The sequence below is a fragment of the Punica granatum genome, chromosome 4 (genome assembly GCF_007655135.1).
Source record: "Punica granatum isolate Tunisia-2019 chromosome 4, ASM765513v2, whole genome shotgun sequence".
In the NCBI taxonomy this organism is placed as follows: domain Eukaryota; kingdom Viridiplantae; phylum Streptophyta; class Magnoliopsida; order Myrtales; family Lythraceae; genus Punica; species Punica granatum.
In genome coordinates this window covers 5261277-5284796 of record NC_045130.1, presented here as the reverse complement: position 1 = coordinate 5284796, position 23520 = coordinate 5261277, and the positions used below count along the sequence as shown (strand labels likewise).

At 39.6% G+C, this 23520-nt stretch overlaps 3 protein-coding genes across 6 annotated transcripts; 2 read left to right on the top strand and 1 right to left on the bottom strand.

The window, feature by feature from the left end:
• Positions 1–229: 229 nt before the first annotated feature.
• Positions 230–11839, top strand: LOC116203846 (nuclear pore complex protein NUP160). The gene is made up of 27 exons (XM_031535798.1): positions 230–575; positions 843–975; positions 1064–1334; positions 1808–1868; positions 2104–2261; positions 2533–2615; positions 3854–3955; positions 4041–4138; positions 4510–4630; positions 4817–4999; positions 5118–5307; positions 5419–5978; positions 6075–6237; positions 6468–6745; positions 6859–7043; positions 7444–7520; positions 7628–7953; positions 8591–8659; positions 8827–9145; positions 9301–9420; positions 9606–9714; positions 9789–9860; positions 9998–10133; positions 10307–10414; positions 10777–10917; positions 11172–11345; positions 11460–11839. Exons 1-27 carry the CDS (start codon positions 355–357, stop codon positions 11550–11552), a joined length of 4551 nt encoding a protein of 1516 aa, XP_031391658.1. The 5' UTR covers positions 230–354; the 3' UTR covers positions 11553–11839.
• A 1452-nt stretch (positions 11840–13291) lies between these two features.
• On the top strand, positions 13292–16064 carry LOC116203898 (transmembrane protein 64). Of its 4 annotated transcripts, XM_031535862.1 has the most exons (6): positions 13292–13536; positions 13642–13948; positions 14368–14619; positions 14729–14965; positions 15054–15271; positions 15602–16064. In XM_031535862.1, the coding sequence occupies exons 3-6, from the start codon at positions 14368–14370 to the stop codon at positions 15867–15869; spliced, it is 975 nt and encodes a 324-aa protein (XP_031391722.1). In that variant the 5' UTR covers positions 13292–13536; positions 13642–13948; the 3' UTR covers positions 15870–16064. The 4 variants fall into 4 exon arrangements, with proteins under 4 accessions (XP_031391722.1, XP_031391720.1, XP_031391723.1 ...); XM_031535860.1 differs by lacking the exon at positions 13642–13948 and having other exon boundaries at positions 13293–13536; XM_031535863.1 differs by lacking the exons at positions 13292–13536; positions 13642–13948 and adding an exon at positions 13958–14219.
• A 185-nt stretch (positions 16065–16249) lies between these two features.
• On the bottom strand, positions 16250–21931 carry LOC116203897. Its single transcript, XM_031535859.1, has 12 exons — positions 20343–21931; positions 20089–20223; positions 19856–20000; positions 19288–19590; positions 18706–18967; positions 18428–18594; positions 18219–18329; positions 17893–17944; positions 17685–17794; positions 17469–17597; positions 17239–17328; positions 16250–16984 (listed from the first exon to the last, which is right to left on the bottom strand). The coding sequence occupies exons 1-12, from the start codon at positions 21668–21670 to the stop codon at positions 16499–16501; spliced, it is 3318 nt and encodes a 1105-aa protein (XP_031391719.1). The 5' UTR covers positions 21671–21931; the 3' UTR covers positions 16250–16498.
• Between the last annotated feature and the right edge of the window lie 1589 nt (positions 21932–23520).

Below are 23520 nucleotides of genomic sequence, written 5' to 3'. Positions count from 1 at the left end.
GCTAACGTGGCTGGGGTCAAGCCCATCAAATTATCGATTTATCATCACAAAATAAACTTAAGGGCCCAATTGTAACCATTATCATAGTTTAGGGGGAACTTTTCTAAACAATAATGATTTCGATCGAGGCTTCGCTGTCGGAGGCCCAGCTAAAGACTAAGCCCGGCCCACTAAGGCCCAATTCGAGATATTGGCTGTTTGATTACCAAATTCTCCCTGCAGAAATGGCTTCACTGTCTCAGTGTCGTGACATCGAAAAACCCCGTCTGAGCTGACGCTTCCGTCTAGGGTTTTACTCCCCTCGCCAGCGGAGAGCTCCGACCTTCCCGCCCTCCGAAGCTTCAGCTTCCGGTAATGGACATGGGAACTAAAGTGAAGCTCGTGGGAACGGAAGTCCCCATCCCCGGCAGCGACTCTGTCAACTGGATTGAGCTCACCGTCCCGTCTTCAGTCTCCGCTGCTGCACCAGCTGCTGTGTCTAGTGCTGCTTCAGCCAGAGAGTCCTTTGCTCCTCCTACAGAGGATCGTGCTTCGTGTTCGGTGATAGGCGATCCAATTCAGTCCTACTTCATCTGGTACTAACTCTGCTTCTCAACTTGCTATTGCTGCTGTCAAATTCTTAGGACGGCGGTGTTCATTCAGCAGTAGTGATGACGCAGTAGCTTGAAAGCAGTTGCCTGTGCTTTATTGACTTATTGGCATATCCAAGCCACTCGGCTCAGTGTGGCGATGGTGCAGTAATATTTTGTCTCGCGAAGTCAGGACTTCATCGTAGATATCTGTTTTACGGTGGAAAGTGTGTGGTTTCTCTCGTTTAATTCTTTGTCGCATTGCAACCACAGGAGAATAAACAAGAGCTCGCCTCATGTCCTGGAACTGCTAGAATTCTCTGCTGACAAGGAATTCCCTCGCAATGGTCTCCAAATTGTGTTTCCAGATGCCCTTTCTCCTTTCGCTTTTATCTGCCTCGACAAAGTGAGTAGGTTTGCCATTTGATTGAGTGTATCCGTTCTCCCTTATTTAAAAAAATAACCCCCTTTTATCGTCCTTGCTCTTTTTGCAGTCTAATCATCAAGATGGAAGCCCGTATTTGCTCTATGTCTTGACGGTCTCTGGAGTTGCCTACCTGCTCCAACTTAAAAGTGTTGATACTTACGTACTATCTTCTTCTTCCATCTTACCGGCAAATGAGATAACTGAGTTTGATGTGCGGTTATACGTAAGTCAAGGTGTAATAACGAGTGTTGCAGCAAGTATGGGTTTATTTTTGGTTGGGACAGATTCAGGGTCTGTTATCTGCTTCAAGCTTGGCAGTCTTCATCGCACTAGTCCGGGTAAAAATTGCAGTTTGACTGTTTGGTGATTATGTCCAATCGTTTTATTCTGTAATAGTGAGTCCTCTGAAATTAATTTTGCACAAGTGCCTTGAATATCATGGTAATCTTAGTTGGTAAGGAGAGAAGACTCCTGTGATAGCTTCGAGCTCCCTTTGATTTGCATTTGTTGGTAACTGTGCTAAAGAATGAAGGAAATAAAATCAGATGTAAAACCATGAAATTGGTGTCATATAGTAGCATTAGAACTTAAAACCATAGCTGTCCATTAAGCACAGTGGAACTACTAATTGTACTTCTCATCTCTTTTTTTAAAAAAATATAATAATAATAATAATAATAATAATAATAATAATAATAATAATAATAATAATAAATGATTTATCAGCCAATCATCTCATCCCTAGTTATCCTTTTAATTTTTGGTTGTAATCTCATTGTTTGTACTTAATTACTTCCAATGTCTTTCTCAGGTTTTCACTTTGAGCTTCGAGATGATACTGGAATTGGCCGACTATGGGGTTTTGTGTCAAGGTACTTATTCTTCTTACAGCATTATATTGGAATTGAATTATACGATTCCAATCAATTGTAGGCTTTCATGATTGATCATTTATGGTGTCTAGATATTCTGACTATTTTGAGTATGTGACACGCTACTAAGTGTCGCTGCACATGTTTTATCCCTGTGAAAGCGATGCTCTTTACTTTTTATACAATCATTTCTTGTATCGATGCCTCAGGTAATGATAGTAATAATGTTATGCAGGGGTAAGATGGTTGGGGCAGTTCAGGATTTGTTAATAGCTGAGACGCTTGGCAGACCACTTGCTTTTGTTCTCCATTCTGATGGAACAATTAGAGTGTGGGATCTTTTGGATTGTAATAGGGTTCTAAACCACATGGTGAATCCCCATTCATTGGGAGGTAATGTTCAGTCTCTTTCTAATTGTCTCTATTTTGCATGACAGAATTCCTTTCACCGGCATTTACTTAGTCTCAAGGAAATTCTGCTGTTTAGGAAATTTCAATGAACTATATTACTCAGTAGCAATTTTATCTTCCTTTTTTTCATCGAATATGTACATTCTTTGAAATGGTTATGAGTTCTAATGAAGAGTTATATCATCTTGGTCAGAACATGAACATATTTTGTCATCTCTTGTCTCTTTTAAATGATCACTTTTATGCTTTCCAGGACTATTCAAAAGATTGTGGGTTGGTCAAGCTAATCGTTCAAGAAACATAATTCCTTTGGTGATCCTACACAAACAAAATATGGTATGTACATGTTATGCCTATGTTATATTGTGCTTAATTTGGTATCTACTCACTCTTCTGTTGGTTTTACTGAGGATGATTATTGGGTATATGCAATGTGCAAAAGTATGTCTAATTTGTGGAAAGCATGTGTCATTAATTTGAATAAAAGCATGCTTTCTGGCAAGCATCATCAAATAGTAAGACAAGCCATGCCATTATTAGCATCATAAAGGTTATTCAGGTGAAATTGTTTTTCAATCATGAGACCGTTTTGCCCCACCTGATTGTTAAATCCATGGAGGAAGAGAGTGAGCTGCATGCTTCTTTCTCTAATGCAAGATTTTTCTCCCAGCGCCTTTTGAAACCGCTAGTAGCTGTTAGATGAACCTCTATATCCCTAGAGCCTATCAGTTCCAACAGCATCCGGTTGTCTTCTAAAAAGAAGTCATATGTGACAAGACTTAACACCATGTTAATTCCTTGGCTGGGCCAAGCCAAAGAACAAGCGTAGCTTGAAAGGCAGCACAAATCAGAGGCTGAAGCCAGCAGCCTAGCACTAGCGAAAGTAAAATTCTCTTATGTAAGACATTAACCTGGAAGGATTGACCTATATTTTTGACAGTTTAGGTCACCTTCACAACAACTTTTTTTTACAGGATCATATACATGCAATACTAATATATTTTCTGCAAGGAGCTTTGGAAATGAAAATGAATTACCAAGATTGTGAAATAGCCAAACCCATGCGTCTTCTCTGAAAGTGCTCTCTTCCATATGTATAAGTCCCTGAAATGTGCCTTCTAACCAAAAGTGTTGGTCTTTTCTAGATGTTTTTTGGATGATTATCCGGAAGTTCTATAAGGAAACAGTAAACTTGTCTAAAAGTTAAATTTTGTTATGTGAATGTGTCGTGATTACTATATTTCCCAGCAGATATTATATGCGACTTGGGAGGGGTATAAGATTAGACTCATATTAAGCAGTATAAGGAAAACCTATGAAGATGGGGAAACACTGAAAGGAAATTCTTATAAATGAGTCTTGTGGAGAATGTGATCATTTTATTGAGCAAATTAGTACTGTCTGTACGCAGGTGCTCCTATATGATGGAAATATGTTTATCGCTTGCTACCTTAAAAAAAAATAAAAATAAAAAATTAAATGTTTATCTCTTGCTGTTGGATGTTCAAATTTGTGCTCAAAATAGGAAGATTAATTTGCTATTCATGATGTCCTTTTTTTTCTGTATTCTCAAGGAAGATACCATGGAGACAATCTCTGTATATAAAATTCAGTTTGACTTTGGGGACAAGGTCATTTTCTCAATGAATTCTTCAGTGCAAAGTATTCCTTTGGAGGTAAGGGCTCTCTTTCTCTCTTTTAATCTCTGTGCATATATTGAAGATTTTTGGCATTCATTTATTCCATCTTTCTGATTCTTAGGGCGGATGTGTGGATGTTCAACTTTCTGAGCATAACATATTGATTCTAAAAGACAGCGGATTGGTGTCACATAACATGTTGCACACAAATGCTGATGTGTAAGTTCCACTTTCTTTTCTGTTGTTGCAAACAGGTTTTTCTGCACATTCTTCTGACCTCAAAAGATGCATCATGTTGGCCACGCCATCATCCTTGATGGATAAATTTGCATAACAATGTTATCTCTATCGAGGAGGAGAATTTTTCTTGGTGCAGTTTTATTTTTCTACTTTTTGAAAAGAAAGATGCAAGTGATCAAAGTTTTTGTTTTTGCTGACATGTGGAAGCGGTTCGCTTTTGTTTATAGTTAATCAGCCTTGTAGTTCCTTCTCTAGTTGCCTCAGGAGAGTGCTCTCACCTTTTCCCTTTTTCTGTACTTATGTTTGTTATGCACTATGCTGTTAAACTTTGTCTTACGGTCTTTTATTAGGGAGGAATCGCAGTGTTATGCTTTGCAGGAAGAATTTGTTGCTGACCAGTTATATCAAAGTTCTGAGCAATTTCCAGATGATCTACTTTGGATTACCCAGTCTATGTTTTCATCCGTGAAGGTAACAAGTTCTACACTTTTTTCCAGTAACAATTACTGCGCTGAACAAAGAACTGAAATTTAGAGGATATGAGTAGTTTATCCAATGAATGATGAATCCACGTTGTTTATAGTGTAGAATATAATTAGGGTCTTGTCAATACAAGGATGTGTTATTTCATCATGTTTTACCTTTCTGATTATGCAGGATCAGACTATTGCATTTGTTTCTTCAGTCTTCTTAAGAAAGCTGCTCCATCCAGGCATTTTTCATGATGGTGTTTTCCAAATGACCATGCTGGACTACAACAGGCACTTGGCTTATTCTGATTTGCGAAATATGACTGTTGATGGGCTTAAAAAGGAGATTCTTTCGCTGATTGAGCACGAGGTTTTACTGAATTGATAATTCCAATCTTAGTTTCTGTATCAGCGAAGTCTCTCTTTATCTCTTATTCCCTCTCTTGGTTGGTGAGTTTGGTCAGCTGATTGTTATCATCTTATGTTAGGTCAATCAAACTCCACTCTCGGCATTCTATCGTTGGAAAGTTTTCTGTAATCGCTATTTTGATCACTGGTGCAAGAGCAATGCCCCACTAGGTTTGCTGCTTCAGCCTCCTGGTGACGCCATTGTTTTAATCCGCAAGAGTTCAGTGTCGTTGTTCCGATCAATGGAGAAAATTGAGCTACTTGTTTCTGGTATGCCCATCCTTCTGCCTCATAAGTTCTAGCTAGCATCTGCATGACTGATGTTTGGCCCCCTTTAATTGCTTCTTCTGTTAAAATAAAATACTTTTCCTGGCATTGTAGGTTCCGATGAGGTTAGTGATGTTATAAATTTTGGGTTGAGCTCCTCTGATGATAAATTTGGGTGGGAGATCCTCTTGGAAGTTCTTGGCTGTGTAAATTGCATAAGTCAACAACTGGGGAAGACAGCTTCGGCCGTAATATACGAGTTACTCATGACTACGCCCATGATAAGTCCTGATGATTTTCTCCCCTGCTTATTGAAGACTTTAGAAACTGGATATAGTTCTTCGGTGGCTGCCTTCGACTCACGGATTGACATAGTGCTGGAGAAGGAATTAGTGGATCACAAGAAAATTAGGAAATTCTCTGCTCATATGATGTTAGCTCTTCATAATTTGAGCAGTAAAGCGGCAGCATGGGGTAGAGTTTTGGAAGTCATCGAGGGCTACATTAATTTTCTTGTCCCACAGAAGACCATACAGAAGTTTGACACTGAGAGGTCTGTAGATATGAACACTGCGGTTTTAGTCCAGTCTACTTCTCAAGTTGCAAGGGTGATGTTTGAGTCTGCAACCGACATTCATCTTTTCCTTAGTTATCTTCTTCATATTGGCGGGCAGGTTAGCTTTTCTTGATGATGTCATACATGCTTATAGGCACGTCTTCTGTCTGTAATTTCAGCTAATATGACAAGTATATTTGGTGTTTGCCTGCAGATCCATATGTCACATGATGACGTTTCCAGAATACAGTTTGAATTGGTCCCAATGTTACAAGAAGTTATTTCTGAGTGGCTCATCATTCAATTTTTTGCTTCCATGCCATCTGAAGTTCCTGCAGTTGAAGATTTCAGCTATCAACTATCATCTCTAAAGATTGGTAGGTTGTCTTTAGTGGAACCATTACCTACTGCATTTGCTTGTATTGGGGTGGCAGAAAAGGAAAGTCACAACCATGTTGACCATGTGCTTCAAGCATATTTGTCTCGACCATATTGCTCTAAGCTACTTCTAGTTCTAGTTTATTTTACACCTCCATTGTGGTTTCTTAATTGATTGGAATCCGCAGACACACGTCATGATGATGAAATTTCTTCTCTTATTGTCTAGACAGCAGTATTGACAAGAGATCATCGAAGGATAGGCAAGGAAAACGCGATTTCACGTTGGCATATTTACTCCTGTCAAATGGTCTTAACTCCTCTGAAGAGCATGATAAACTAGGTCACAGATATCTTCCTGGCCCACAAATTATTTTAAGTGCTGCAAGGAATTTTATTAGCTGGATTATCTGGGGGAGAGCTGGAGAGGAATCTTCTATTTTCTTGAGCCATACCTCCGAGCTTGCAATGATCCTTATTAGAAATGGGCAATATAATGCTGCTGAGGTTATATTTCCGCCTCCTTATTTTTATTTATGAATATGTATGTAAAGACTGATTAGATTCAGTTAAAAACCTTCTAAATCATATTTTGTTTTGTGATATATCTGTCATGTTAGCTCCTAATTGGCTTAGTGGAGTCTCATGCTCGGAAGGAATATATATCTAGGAGTTTACAGGACGCCAAAGGGCAATGGTGCATGCTCCATCATCTTCTTGGCTGTAGCTTGCTTGCTCAAGCCCGGGGCTTACATGGAACTGTGAAAGAAACTAAAGTCAGTGATGCAGTTCGCTGTTTCTTCCGGTAATCTGTTCTACTTGTACTGTATTTATAGTTATGATTTTATACAGTATGATGTAATCCTCGTTCTCTATTCTGATATTATGGGATTCTACATTCTTTATGAGTTTCTCGGGGCAACCAAATGAGATGGTATCTTTGGACATAAATAGGCATGATTCTTTTAATTGTCAATATTGCAGTTGATAATTGAGATCAAAGCCTGTGTAAAAATATTTTGCATGATGGGAGCCATGCTTAATAGATGATGAAAGTGGTGTGAAATTCTACTATCTATATGTATTTATGCTTTAAAAAGTAAGACAACTTTAAGGAGGGATCAATCTTCCAGTAAAATACTAGTTTAGTAGAAAGAAGGAAGCTTCCAAGTGAGTTCTGACTTGTTATGATGTTGGTAATTCAGAGCGTCATCTGGGGAAGGTGCCTCCCAGGCTTTGCAGAATTTATCTGATGGAACTGGATTTCCCCAGCTTGGACTATGTGAGTGCTGAACTACAGAATGAATTACTTTTTGCTTTAGTTTTCTGACAAGCGTGCAAGAATTTGCATTATATTTCATTTACATATCCAACTTCCTTCTGGAGCAGATAATGAATTACCAGCTGCATGGAAGCTTCATTATTATCAGTGGGCAATGCAAACATTTGAGCAGCATAACATTAGTGAAGGTGCTTGCCAGTTTGCTCTTGCTGCACTTGAGCAGGTTGATGAAGCTCTAAGTAGCAACGAAGCTCCTGATGAGAGCGCAACTACTATCAGAGGACGGCTTTGGGCAAATGTCTTCAAGTTTACTTTAGATCTTAACCACTATTATGATGCATATTGTTCAATCATTTCAAATCCCGATGAGGAGAGCAAATACATATGCTTGAGGCGTTTCATAATCGTTCTTTATGAACGTGGTGCCTTAAAGGTTTCTTCTGTACCAATTTCATCATTTTATATTGTTGCCATTTTCTTATTTCTACAGCCTTAGACATTAATGATAATCAATGAAAAGAAATACTAATTACAAGCAATTTTCCATATTTTGATGAGTGCCAACTTGGTAATTTGCCAAGATGCATTTCGATAATATTCTGTGGATATTTTTGTTTCCTTTTTTTTTTTGACCTTGTTATAGGAAATAATGTTTCTGCTGCCTAGCTCTTGTATTCTCTCTTCTATCAGTTAATCAGATATTAAACTGAGGATCTCTAAGCCCTCCTCAGTTTGATGGGATGATACGGGATGGAATGAAATAACATACAAATTATGATATCATTGATTGCATTTTCTTTTCAGTTCAACGTACAAAACTTGCCATGAAATTGTTGGAGGGTTAAAGCTTGATCACCAGTATGGAGTCATAGTTCTGTCTCAGCAGATAAAACTTTTCCAGATTTCTAGTTGGCTGAGCTGAAAACAGTGATTGGCTTTGTGAGCATTTTAGATTGTTGCTAAACATGTTTAGAAGCTTTTAAATCCATCGAAAATATTGTCCATAAGCTGCCTGGACTGTTGGTCATCTCATCGTTTTGCTGACAAGTTACTCTGCTTGATTGTTGCAGAATCTTTGTAACGGTCAACTCCCCTTTATTAGTTTGACAGAAAAGGTTGAGCTTGAACTTTCCTGGAAGGTCAGTTTAAATCCTAAAATGCAATATAAACTTCGCCTTGCAGGCATATATATATATGTATGTATGTATGTATGTAATACTCACACACACACACACACACACATATTTCTCTAATAAGCATCTCATGTATCTTTCTTCTTCTTCTTTTTTTTTTTTTTAATTTCTAGGCTGAACGCTCAGATATCATGCTGAAGCAAAACCCTTATAAATTGCTTTATGCATTTGAAATGCACCGTCAGAATTGGCGAAGAGCTGCCAGTTATATGTATCGATTTACATCTCGTTTGAGAAATGAAGTTGTGCTAAAAGATAGTCAGAAGTCTTCTGTAGCAATTCAAGAAAGACTAAATGGGCTCTCTGCTGCTATCAATGCGCTGCATCTTGTTCATCCTCTACATGCATGGATTGATCCTCTTCTAGAAGAAATTCCGACAAAGAACGCGCATTATCCCAATAAAAGGGCTAAAACAACAGCTGGAGAACAGAGTAATTCACCAAACTGAAAACAGCACTTATTTATCTAGTTCGGAATAAACTGATATTTATGTCTTTACATGGGAGAAATCGAGTTTGCGTTTTTTTCCCCCCCTTCACTTACCTTTATTATTTGAGGAAGTAATTTGGTCACATTTTTCTGACAGCCACAGAGAATGGTATTCAGCCTCATGGCTATCTTGGTATTGCGAAACTTGATAATGAATATATCTTGACTTCAGCTGAATATTTGCTCTGCCTGGCCAACATCAAATGGTCATATTCTGGTAAGTACTATAATTTAGCTATATGCATTATTTGTTATTCTTGGAGCAATTAGTGGATAAAACCACCAATAATGCCATATGTTTCCCATTGGTACTTGATCCCTGTGCTATATTTTAGCAGTCCTCCCCCCCGCCCCTGAACGAGGATTCATTTTGCCAATTTTCATACTTGCTTTTCTCTGCAGATGCATCAGCACTTCCCCCAGAATTAGTCGACCTCTTGGTCGAGATGGATTTATATGACATGGCTTTCACTGTCCTCTTGAAATTCTGCAAGGATACCGGACTAAAAAGGTATTACAACACCTGCATCTGTTTGTTGTGTCATTATGTTGCAACTTTGAACCTAACCCTGTTTCCCTGTTCAGGGAGCTGGAGAGTGTGTTCCGGGCGATGTCATTGAAATGTTGCCCCAATACTGTGGGTTCAACATTGACTGGGTAACAGTAACTGATGTCCTGTCATCTCATTCGCACTTTGTTCTTATATTTCATATTATCAACATTAAAGATGCTTCATGAATGTTTCTTCTGAGCTTGTGAACTTTCTTGAGCTTATGATGTGATGAAATTTGCAGGAACGATTTGAGAACACAACCTCTTCTGTTGACATCATCAAAGAATGAAGCAACCCAGCCTGGTTTACTTGAATTGGGTGGCCCGATGAATCAAGTCAGGGGAAATAGCAGTTGGGAAAATCTTGAGCTTTACCTTGTCCGTATCTTCTACTTGTTTCTGCTTCCATACTATTGCTTTTTGGCGAATTCACTGTACAAGTTGGATTTCCATTCGTACATTCAATTAACTGAGGTTTTCATTAGCGCATTTTGAAACTCAGAATCTATTGGGACTGGATATGTTACTACCATTTTCGTTCTTTGTAACAGGGTAAATACAAAAATCTTCACGCAAGACTGCCTGTTGTCGTCGCTGAAACACTCCTTCATGCCGATTCTGAAATAGAACTACCACTTTGGTTGGTTCAAATGTTCAAGGTACCTTTTCTTCTCTTCCTCTGGGGCTGGTTCAAATCTGGAAACAAAAATCTATCACATACAGATTTGTCTTGAGGAGTAATGCCTCAGTTATGACAAGCTTGGATAAGCTTATTTTGATGCTATACTAAGAATACATTTCTTTCCGCAAAAACATAACAGAGCTGTTCTGAAACTGATCAGACAGAACGCCACATTTAGTGGCAAATCTGACCATAATATGAAAAGGATCCTGCAGACTTCTCATTTGCTATTAACATAATTGCGCTGTTTTCATTAATGTCAATGCTGTAGTGCAAGTTGCGAAATCAGTTTTTTCATAGAAATAGTTTGTTTATTGTACTCTCTTGTAATTTCTGCAGAGTGGGGGAAGTGAGCGGAGATGGGGTATGACTGGTCAGGAATCGAATCCCGCGTCCCTGTTTCAGCTTTACGTTGATCATGGGCGTTTCACCGAAGCCACAAATCTGTTGCTAGAGTATATCGATTCATTCAAATCAGTGGTAAATAACTGTTCATCAGTTCCCCACATTACGATAAAACTACCTCTTACTTTATGCGCTTTTTATCTTTGCACATGCATTTTTGAAAAAAAACTATGATGTGATATTTCACCAGAAGCCATTTACTTGGTGATATACCTGCGTCCTGTAAGACAGGTCCAAATTTTTTCCTTCAACATTCACTAGGTAGATTTGAATTGTGCCATTAATTTCTCTGGATAACACTGATTGAATTAAAAAATTTCCAATTGCAGAGACCAGCAGAGGTAATTTTCCGCAAAAGGCCATCTTCGGTTTGGTTTTCATACACAGCAATTGAGAGACTTTGGTGCCAACTAGAGCGATCTATAGCCTTGGGCCACATGGTTGAGCAGAGCAGGAAGCTGCAGAGTTTGTTAAGCGATGCTCTGTCGGGCCATCTAAAGCAGGTATCGTATCTGGACTTTTAAGGGCTTGACTTCTCATGGCACTCGCTTATTTTCCCGAATCCTGATATCTTGGATGTCTTTGTTGATGTCCCACATTGTTGGTCTCCTTTGCAGCTGAAGGTGGATTCTGAGGATGCGGTATCATTGTTGACCGAGAGAAAAGACTTAACAGTGCTTGAAACACAGAATTTTCACTACAGGCTGTAGGAACATCCGGTCTTAACTTAAAACGGTGGCAGGGTCACTCCCTGAGAGTGTCGGTTTGCAATTTACTGATCCGCGTGGGGAAGTTCTGTATGTATCATATCTATTGTCGAATTGCTTATCATCCGCCCCTTTGAAAAATGGCTTCTCTCTGTGGCCTGATTGTATGTCCAGTTTTACTGGTTTCACAACCGACAGCTGCAATGGACGCTTATGCGCTGTTGTAAACGGCTAAACGCGCAAAAAGAGCACATGATATAGTTTCCGGCATCACCTCCGGGTTCGTGTTTTTCTTGTTCTGATGAGCTTAAGTTATAGTCGTTTCTCATGTGGCCCCGCGATAATTGGTGGTTGACTGATGATATCGTGCACCCTAAGTAATGAGTTGCCCAATTTTGAAAATATATAATTGAACTCTCCTACCGTTCAACAGACAATTGCACAGGAATATGACTTCCCGGTTAGCGTAAACCCTTCCTTGGACATCAATGATGCAATATATATATATATATATATATATATAACAAATCCTCGAGTGGGCATATTACATCGCTGCTATCTCATCAAAAATAAAATTGGCTTTTCTAACTCTATTATGTCATTGGAATTCTATGTCTTCTCATGCTGTTATATTAGCATCTCATTTTTAAAAAAATAATTAATGATATAATTTCTATTATCATATGCAATACATTTTCTACACGATATCTTAAATATATCAATCGTTTATTTTGAGAAAGTTATAAGATAAATATGAGTATACTATATATATATATATATTAATAATATTTGGTTGATAGAAACCCATTTATAGATTTATGGATACATGTAGTTAAGAGATATTTATGTAAGAATGTATATTTCACTTAATTACATCAATTTTATTTGATTATATGTAGTTGAGAGATGTTTATGTGAGGGTATATCTTCTACTTAATTGGTCAATAATTGGAAAATTAATATGCATCAACAAAACAAAATCAGTTTAAATGGGATCATATATACATGGTAACAAAATTAAATTTAAACGAAAATCCACCTACTTAATTATCTAATTGATATTGAAGTCTCTGTACAACCTTTCTTCTTCAGTGAAAATATATACGAGTTTAAATGAGGTAAAAGAGGAAGTTAAATGAGTATATCAAATACACGAATTTAAGAAAACAAACAGATTTAAATTAGTCATATTCTCTAGGCTCATAGATTTATAACATTTTTATCCACCAAAATAGTTAAAAAATTTATTTATTAGATTCCGTATAATGCACGGGTACTTATCTAGTTAACCCGACGATAAGGATATTGCATGCTCGCGTATAGCACGGATCTATAAACTAGCTAAGTGTTAACGGGGTTTGGCAAATCAGTGGTTGGAGAAATACGTGGAAGAGTTCGACAATTAAAAGAGCAGTGAAAAAAGTACAAGGATAAGCAGTTGGAAACTTATATTAGTTTCTTAAATCGCTTCGTAGATTAAGTTTTTTAAATAGAAAATTGATTTAAGGAAGATCCAAAGTAATGATGGCAAGAGAGGTAACTGTAACGATATGATAGCGTTGTCGCGTTGGCACCCGTGAGTCGTTAGTTAAGGAGTCCTAGAAATGCTTTTTGTTTCCGGTTAAAAAAGGTCAAGTCGGGCGGGCCGATAGGCGAAAGAGACCATAGAATAGACTAGACTACTTAATTAATAAAATTCATTAAATCAAAATTTTCAATTTCAAACGCTATGAAATCACGAATATATTCCCTGCACTCAAACGATTGAGAGAGAGAGAGAGAGAGAGAGAGAGCTCTTTCAGACGGAAAGGAAAGAAGGAAGCAGCAGCGGAAGAGGAGGGAAGAAGAAGACGACGAGGAGTTCTCTCCCTTTCCTTACCGGAAACCTCATCTCCCCCCAACCCCAACCACCTCCATAACCTCCGTCTCTCTCTCTCTTATTGGCGATCGTACAGCTGTCGTCTTCTCTCTCTTCCGCCGGTATCAGGTGAGTGAAGTCCGCTAATCTCTGCTCTCACTTTACTCTTCTTCTCTCCTGATGCTCGATTGCTCTCTCAAAAATCCTTGCTCTCTCCGCGCCTGATTTCCTTAGGTCGTTTCTCGCCTGTTCATGGTCGTAGTGGTGATCGCTGCTGTTCATTTAAGGCTCCAGGACGCGTAGAACAAAGTTGATTCGAGCTCAAATAGTTTTTCGAATTATTGTTTTTGTCACTCGAAACCGCTGGAGGAGGCGATTCCGATTCTGTTGAAGTGCTGTTTGTTCGGGCTTCGCTTAATTAAATTGGAAAGTGATACCTCGCCAGAGTTCGTTACGGCCGCTTGAGTAATCAATGAGATCTCACTGAAGAAGGAGTTGACCTGTGGCCTGAGTCTATCCATTTATTGCTTCATATTTAGATGTTAAGTATCTTTTTTTGGCATCTTGCTGTTGCATTTGATTAGAGGTAGTTAACTGCGATGGCGATTTGAGCTATTAGGGTTTAGGCAGTTTTGGTTTTGATGTTTATTTCAAGCATTCTACGTCTTCGAAAGGAAAACAATTCAGTTTCTTCTCGTGTCATAATTGTATTTGAGATTATGGTTGGACCGTTGGGAGTTAATCAGTTTACTTGCGCATTGGTTTGAACGGTCGTGTTAAGCGTGTAGATTATTGGGTGTGGATTTTACAAGGTATGTAATCAGCTTAAATACTTTCTGATGTTGCACTTGTAAAACTCGGTCGGTGGTTTTTGAAGTAATTGCAGTGTTTAAAAATCTTTTGCACCTGTATTTTCTTTCAGCCTCTTATTTTAACATCCTTTTCCTTCTCTTTGTAAAGATGCCCGACTCGAGAGAAGATATAAGAAAGCAAGATACGAATCTTGAGAATCATGCAAGGGACGATACTGAATATTCTCGGCTGGTTATATCCAACGAACGTGGTACCGCTGGAGCTGACGTTTCACAACGTCAAGGAGGAGTGAGGAATAAATCTTTCATCTGGTGGATCAAAGCCATAACATTGTTCATTGTAGCTACTATACTGGTTCTCGTTTTGTTGAAATGGGGAGTACCCTTTGTATTTGAGAAGGTACGTCTTCGGATCACTCTCTCCCTCTGTCCCTCTATATGTATATATTAAGGGCTGGCTACTTGCTCTGATCACGATGGCTTACTCACTCTCATTGCATTTATTATAGGTGCTCATCCCAATTATGCAATGGGAAGCCACCGCTTTCGGCCGTCCAGTCCTTGCCCTAGTGCTAGTCGCCTCTCTAGCCTTGTTTCCTGTGTTTCTAATCCCATCAGGTCCTTCCATGTGGTTAGCTGGAATGATTTTCGGTTATGGTCTGGGGTTTGTCATTATAATGGTTGGAACCACCATAGGAATGGTCCTACCATACGTGATTGGACTTCTATTCCGTGATCGTATCCATGTAAGAATCTTTGTCCTGCGTCCCCCTTTTTACCGTGACTGAAGAAAAATGGGTTTTATGACATTCATGACTGCTTATGTTTGTGCAGCAATGGTTGAAAAGATGGCCTCAGAAAGCTGCTATGCTTAGGCTTGCAGGGGAGGGAAGCTGGTTCCATCAATTTCGAGTAGTGGCACTCTTTAGGGTATCACCTTTTCCGTACACGATATTCAACTATGCAATAGTCGTAACAAGTCTTCGTTTCTGGCCGTACTTGTGGGGTTCTATTGCTGGAATGGTGCCGGAAGCTTTCATTTACATCTACAGGTATGCTATCAAGCTTCTAATGGTAAAGAGTCTCTGTTCGATCATGTCATAGCCTAAATATTAGACATAATGGATCGCTAATATATCTCCTCAATATGGTAGAGAAAGGAAACTCGTGATCTAATTATAAAAGAAACTGAATCTATTCTTGTTTTATACACCGTAGTAGTTAGTCTTCAAAGAAAAGATTCTCTGTGACATTAAATTAATCTGAGTCCCTCATCTCTTTTTGTAAGACTTAGTCCTTCCCATCCCTCATTCAATTTATCTCGCTTGCGGAGTTGAGTGCAAGTAATAGATAGGGCTAACTTTGCTACTTATCATATGCAGTGGTCGGTTAATAAGGACACTGGCAGATGTGCAATATGGGAATTACCACTTGACTACAGTCGAGATTGTGTACAATATCATCTCCTTGGTGATAGCCGTTGTCACAACAGTAGCCTTCACAATTTATGCAAAGAGAGCATTGAATGAACTCGAGATGAATGAAGCAAACAATAAAGCCTGTCAATCGGACGATGTCACCTTTGAGCTGGGGAAGATTCGTGTAGATGTACCCAGGCATCCGAATCCCTCATCACAAGCTTCTTCATGACATTGGTTTGTCAGGTAGCTCGTAGACTAACACCTGTAAATAATTTGAATATACACAGAGAGATCTCTTGATGTTTATATGTATCCCTTTCTCTTCCTCTTATTTTGGCCTTCGTTATTTTTCTGAATCCTCTCTCTTTCAATTGTGGTACTTTCTGCATCTGTGATACGGAAAAGAGCATTTGTGATTGTTCGATGGGCCAGCCGATAGTCCCTCGGCGTGTTTTGTCAATGTTAATGTTATGATGTACACGAGAAGATTGTTTCTATTTGTATCTTGATGTGATATGCAATTTTCATTTATTCTCTAGTTGTTGATGCCTGGTGGGATTTGATGATACCAGCGCCGATCCGGTCTGCCCTTGCCAAAGACCTTCCGAGTATCCTGTCATGTTCGGATTTCATTGCAAACCAAGCATGTGGCTCAATTTTATCAAACCACCTAAGGTTGGGCCCAGCGAGTAGATGATCGTGGGCTGGGCCCGAGTTCCCAGAGCCTCATGTTCCGACTTCTCCTACTTTAGCGCAGAAAACAGATGGAATGATCCTCCCATGAGGCATGAGAATAACACGCCGATGCAACTTTTGCATGATACAATGATTATACCTCTTATCAACCTCCATTGGGCATCAAGAACTCTGAGATGAATCAACCTCGCTCCACAGCATATTAGCATACGCTCTGTCCTCGTCGTTCTCTACAATGCGATCCACAGGCTCGACCAATTCCTCTTCTTCTGGGATCTCATCGACAACTTCTGTCTGTGGAACTTCAGTGAGTTCACTCTCAAGAATGTTGAGTTTCATGGCCGCCTCCCTCATGGCCTGCTTAGTTGCCGGCCTATCTGAAGCCACGTATTTTGGAGCTGGCATAATGAAAGGCAAACGGATGTCATCCAAGTTCGTAATATTTCTTTCGTTTCCACAAGTCTTCCCCCCTGGAGGGACCACGAGCAGTATCCCAAGCTCATAATTGCAAACATGAAGCTTCATTGCCTTCGAATCGGAACGGCTCGAAATCAGCCTTCCCCAAGCAGCTGCGCTGAAATTGTGGGACCCACTATAGACCCATCCGGAAGACGTGCCCATTTCAGACTTAAAGCGTCTCCTTGCAACCTGCTCAAGAAAAAATCTTACTTCCCGTGATATCGATGACAAGCATATATATTGATATTTCATCAGACTGCAATGTTTGCCAAACAGGTTGAATTCTCAGGTGTGGCCCTTATTTTTATTTCATGCAGGTTCGACAATAATATACAAATACCGTAAAGAGAGATATATTTCGGTATTACATATCTCTACGAATAATAAATGCTCCATCGTCTCCTATAAACAACATTAGCATCCAGATAGGGCAGAAATAGAACCTTGATATGCATTGGATGCCCAATCCTCTGGTGGGGATGAGGGACCGCATCACGAAGAATGCCTGCAGGCTTCAATTTTTGCCATGTTCTCTGCAAAGAAACATATATCTGAGCTCAATATGTGGAAAGAGAAATGTACAGAATGAGACATCATTGTGCAAGCAAATGCGAAATCCAGCAATAGAAAGGTACCATCCCAAGCAGATTTAAATGCTAACATTATGACATACCTCTGAGAAGCAAAGGATTTGTCTAGATGGTGAAATTCCAGAGACTGCGTTTTGCACCCTCTCGATAGTGGGAAAGACTATTCCAACAGATGGGTTCTTCAGTTCTTGACTGGCTGTCCAGCGTCCCCACTGTCAAGAGCATCAGAGAGGCACCTAATAATTAACATTAAATCCATTGAAGTTTTGAGGATTTTCTTTACAGAGAGAGGCATCTACCTCTGGATCTGACTCCTCAGATTCAGATAGGACAACGGATTTCTTTCCAGAAGCAGCTGAGAATGCAGCTAAGAATTGTGGACTGATTGATGACCCAATTGAGGAAGCAGCTTGAGTAGAGGATAGGCGTTTTAGATTCAAAGTGAGTAGAAATTTCAGAAAAATTCTGATAGGAAGGCCGCTCAAGATTAACGTAAGATACACTTACCATAGACAAAATCAGTTTCTAATGACTCGGGCCAGCTGTACTGAGCTACGACCTTGCAGAACACCATAGCAAATTATGTCAGGCCATAGAGATCAAGGAAATAGTTGTGCAGAAAGTATTAGAAGGCTGCTTAGAATCTGCAATTAAATCTTCCATTCATGTTATTTTTATTCCAGTTATCTTCAAAAGAAAATGCCGCAAATAATGTTCAAGAAGCTTTTGAAGTTCCCAAAATAACGTCACAGGAACTTCTAAAGACCACGGAAGTGGTTATAGAACATTTGGTCGAAAGATAGTGCAGAACAGATATAGAGGTCTGAATCTACCTCATGCAATCGAGAAAGACCTATACACCTATCCATTGAAGCAATAAGAGAGCACAATGCAATCGTGTGTTCATGATTAATCATCTTTGCCATGTCTGGAAAGGAAGGTCCCTGAACAAATGAACATCACTTCTCTCAGTTGTGCTCTACATTTTGAAGATGCAGCAATGCTCATTGTTAAACTTATGTCGTAAGTACAAATATCATGCCTGGAATACATGCAGTATCAGTTGCACTCTCTTATTGTCTCCTCCAAGGGCAGCAGCAAGGACTTCTTTAGGAGAGATATAGCCTGAAAATCTGAAAAATCCTCCATCCCACAAGGGAGATACCCACTTTGCAACAGTTCTTGGAAGAAATCCAAACTGAATGCAATCTACAGGGAAAATGAAGCACACAAAGATAAAACCATTATAACAAACTTATAAATAAAACCATAATACCTAGAAATTATGTGCTTATTTTCAATCGAAGAAATTGAATTTACCTCCCACATTAGAGTTATTGGGATCACAAACAAGAACACTCACTGCATTCGGGTCTGCAGCCACATTCGTGTTCCTTCTTAACACAATTTCCAGCAATCCAGATGCATTTACACGAGAATTTGAAAGGAATGCAGCCAACTTCTTAAGAGCTGCACCATTTGAGTCTGATGCAGTACGAAAAAAGTAACCGAGGCCAACAACAGATGCTTCTACTCTAGTAAGGAGCTTCAAGCTCCATGAACATGATGTATCTTGATCATCCTGACCCAAAAAGCCAAACATGCAAACATCCTCTAAGGCCAAAACAGTAAATAAGACTGGTTGATACTTGAGATGATGTTTCATTAACTCACGAACAGCACTGCAGCATTAGGGAGGGAAAAGCATGTGCAAAGAATGGGAATTCTCTCACCAAACAAATATTGCTCTCATTAGATGTTGCCAAGAATATATTTCTGACCCTGGATTGCTCTCTCATATATAAATCACGGCCAACGTTGAAATTCAACTTGGAACTTCATTATATTATTACAGGATAAAAACTTGCCAAGATATGGTAAAGAGCTCCGACTTAAACTAACCATTGAGAAGGTGGTTGTGGCTAATTCGCGTTGCAACCCATAAGAATGAATTCCTGGAACTGATGCAATCAAATATCCACTAGCCCCTTGAAAGTCATACTTCATCAACTCAGTAATCCAATGAGCCTGACATGGGTCATCAATCACTAGAGATGCTATAAATCCCGCTAGTTGAGCAGCAAAATCACAGTTTGAAGCTTGATTACTTCTTCCCTCATTAATGATCCGAGTGAACAAAGACATGTAATCAGGAGACCTTTGAGGGAAATCTTGCCACCAGACAGTATTTGTGATGCTGATCCACTGTATAAGTCAATGCTGAGTGAGTTTGACAAATTGTGCGGTTTTACAATGAAGTACTTGCTTAGTTGATCATAAGAACAAAGTAGGTTTCACATGATAAGATATGCTTCATGGTTTAGCCCCAAAAAAATTGCAGCAATGACTGACATAAATAACGCATGACATCCTGTGTTATAAAGAATCCACTAATAAATGTCCAACATAGATTACGAATACTCCAGTCTCCCTTCTAGATGTCAATCAAAAACTGGGATTCAGTAATCACCTGTTTTGCCACCAAGTTTGCTGAAGTAATGATGACTCGAATCCTATCTTCTCTTTGCAAAACAAAGAGTTTTGGATGATGACAAGCGATACCCTGTTTCTTACGATCATTACCAAATGCTATGCTCTCTGGGAACGGAGGAAACCTAAATCATTGGAAAGCATAACTACATATCACAAATTGTCGGCTCACTGCTGTCAATCAGTCAAGTAAATAAATGATGTATTACTTACACGACTTCTACATTTGGGAACTCTGGAAAAGGACTGAGAGTTCTTTTATCTGGGCTTGAACTCCAACATCTTTCAGTATCATGACAGGCAATAGTCACTGGCATGAGGCGTGGAATTTGGCAGTATGAGAGAAACCTACCAAGCGATCTTCCTTAGACTAAGTAGACAAAAAAACAAGTCTAGAGGAGGTTTCAAATAGAAAGGTGACTGATTCCTTAAAGACAGTGAGAAATGAGAATCAGCATCGGTCATACCATTTTATATCACTCGTGAATGTTGCAACAAATATCCGCAATATGGTTTGGACAGGATAGAGAAGCTCCGGTAAAGAAATGTCTGACCCATGACCAACTGAGTCTTGCGCCGCTGATCCAAGACGGTTCAAGCAAAATTTGTTCTCAAGAGTTGGCCTACACGAGTCGTTTCTAGCTTTCTTGCTAAAGGATTCACTGGGATTAGGGACAGTTACTACAGGTGCAGAAATTAAAGAGGAGGTTTTCTCATCATCTCCATTATTATTGAGGAAAGCATTGGCTCTTCCAGGCAAACGTTCAGCATGGAAAGAAGCCTGCCTATTACAGCCATTATTCGAAATGACATGAGACAGCAATTCTTGCCTGTCCATTGGGACGACATTTCTAGACCTGGGTGCAGCTATAGGACGGGCAGGCTTTCTGAAAATGAGATCCACTTTGGAGCCAGGAAAGTTGTTACAAGCCAAAGGGGCTTCAACCAATGGTCTGAAATAAATAGGACATCTTAGGATACAAGATATGGGGTCTGCAGAACGCAAAATATGTCTGCATTGACCCTGAAGAGCTTTTGCTCTTAATATGGGGGCAGAAGAGCCCAACGAAACTGCACAAGTCCTCGAAGCGAAAATCCTTTTGCTACTACTACTAGCCGAGCTAGAAATCCTCTGAGGTGAAAATGACCTGTTGACATCGAAATCGCCATGATTGGGGAAAATCCCCCCTTCCTCCTCCAGGTAAACAATTTTACGAATGACAAAACCAATTTTAGAATTAGAATCACACCGATCACCTACACATACAAGAGATACGACATCTCCGATAGACAACTCCGTCAGCTCACCTTTGTTACACCTGACTCCATTAACAGAAACCCCATTTAAGGAACACTCACGGGCCCTACCTTTCTCCTCTTCATTGTCTTCCTCATCTCCATTCTCATTTCCCACCAAGCAATTATTGAGACCAACCCCGTCAACAATAAATATCTTGCGAGAGCTACTATCGAAAACTATCTTACAATGCTGCCTGCTTACCCTTCTGAGATTCAGCAGAAAGTCACACAGCCGACGACTGCGGCCAATAGTATAAACTCGACCGGGCTCTAACTGCACAGAATCGCATGGGCAGCCCGCGGACTTCGAAATCAGCGGCGCGCCTACATAAGTTAGTTCTACCACAGCAGCCCTAGCCCCGACGGTGCATTTCCTCTGATTGTTTTCATCACTGAAGCTATCCGAAACCCAAGCCTCTGCAGCTCTTTTCCGATAACCAGAACAATCGGTACTATCACTATCAGCAGCAATGGATCTCGGTCCGGAGCATCTCATGACAACAACTAGACAAAACGGAGACGGAAACAGCAAGAGCAGCAGGAGCAGCAGTAATCCTTGATGCAGGCAATCAGAAACAGACGATCCGATGGTTTGCGCGGAGGTTACTGAGGAACATGACGGATCGATTGTATGAGGAGAAGAGACTGATTGAACGGAGACGAAGAATTGAGCAGAAGCAATGCGATGATGGAGTCGGAGACAGCCGCCGATTTCTGAAATTAACTGTGCGGATGGCGGGAGGGAGAAGAAGAAGATGAAGAGGATCTGCTGGTTGTGCATTTTCCCTCCAGATTTCACCAGTGGGCCGTTGCCGCCTCGTTGGGCCTGCTGCAATTACTTTGGGCCCGAGACGAGCTCGTGAAGTTAAGAATCGGCCCGGCCCATGTGACAATCGGTTTGAGTGGGGAAGCCGGGGACCTCCCCTCCGCCCCGTTATCAACCGGAACCGGAGATGTTCTTAGTCGGCCATATGAGAGCGCACTCCCAACGGATCAGAGGTTTGTGTCATTTACGGTATAACCGCGGTCATTTCATGGTTATGTTGTCGATAGTTTTACACATAACTGGTTTCTATAGCTTGGAGGGAGATCTTTCTTTCATATCTTTCGAGATCCACCCTACAATATGTGGTAAAAAAGCGAAAATTAATTATTTTAAGCCTTATAAAAGGAAAATTGATTCTTGAATCACTGGACAAATATGATATTAGAACCAATAGTGGACTAACATGGGAAATGAAAATGAACTCTACCTAAATTTTCTAATCATAAATTCATTGTATCATTTATATCTTTTCGATTACAATAGAGAGTCATACATCTAATACAGCATAAACAATGGAAAGTAAGGAGATAGAAGGAGTCCCACAACCAAAATGTTTGAAGTCGGGTTGAAACGGAGTGTCCTACACTATATTTATTTCCTTATTATTCATATCTTGGTTTTTCAGTGTGTATTTTGATATAAAAAAATTCAATGAATCTCAATTAATTCAATTTAAGCAAAATCTGCCCATGCTAAGAGATAAAACTTTTTAGCGTGAATTATTATTATTATTATTTAGGTTACAAAGAAGACACATGAATGTAGTACATTGAAATAAAAATTTTAAATATCTAATAAAGGGACACGGGTAGTCTCACTGGGTATTGAACTTGAATATTTTGATCACCCAACGAGAGGTGCATTACTGCACTATACCATGTCTCTTGATTGATTGTGTTTGCATTTTCGATGAGTACAACTCGCTTGAAGCCACAGCCAATTCGGTAATCCTAAATTTAATTATAAAAAAAATTATAATTAATCATTGGTGGTCACCTCGGACAAATCGAACTCCATTATTGATCATCTGCCGAGGCAGAGCCAGAGCCCACCTAAGTTTCTTTGTCCATCTTCTGAATTTGTCGTCAGTATACTACTAATGGATTCAGCACGTTCTTATTGGCAAAGATTATTCAGCTCAGCAGTGGAACCAGGCCCAGCTTACCTGCTCTAGTCTTCCTCTACTTCATCCGATTATATATTGCTCGATGGTCAGTTGGTCCGGCGTCACCTCATTGGTGAATCAACCCCATCGAAGATGCAAGTTTGTTTTATGGAATTATAAGAGTAATGTCTCTGGCGATTTTATTTCATATAAAGAAACCATTCGTATTATTTATCAAGAAATTTTATTAATAGAATGAATAAACTGTTTCACCATCTGAGTCGATCTTTATATATATTATTGAATCATCTGGCCGGTTTGACCTAGTTTTGCCGCTTGGAACTCCTTAATATTATCGATCGGTAATTATCTTCAACCGTGCGATCGTTTTCTGCTAAAAAACATATTAGCAAAT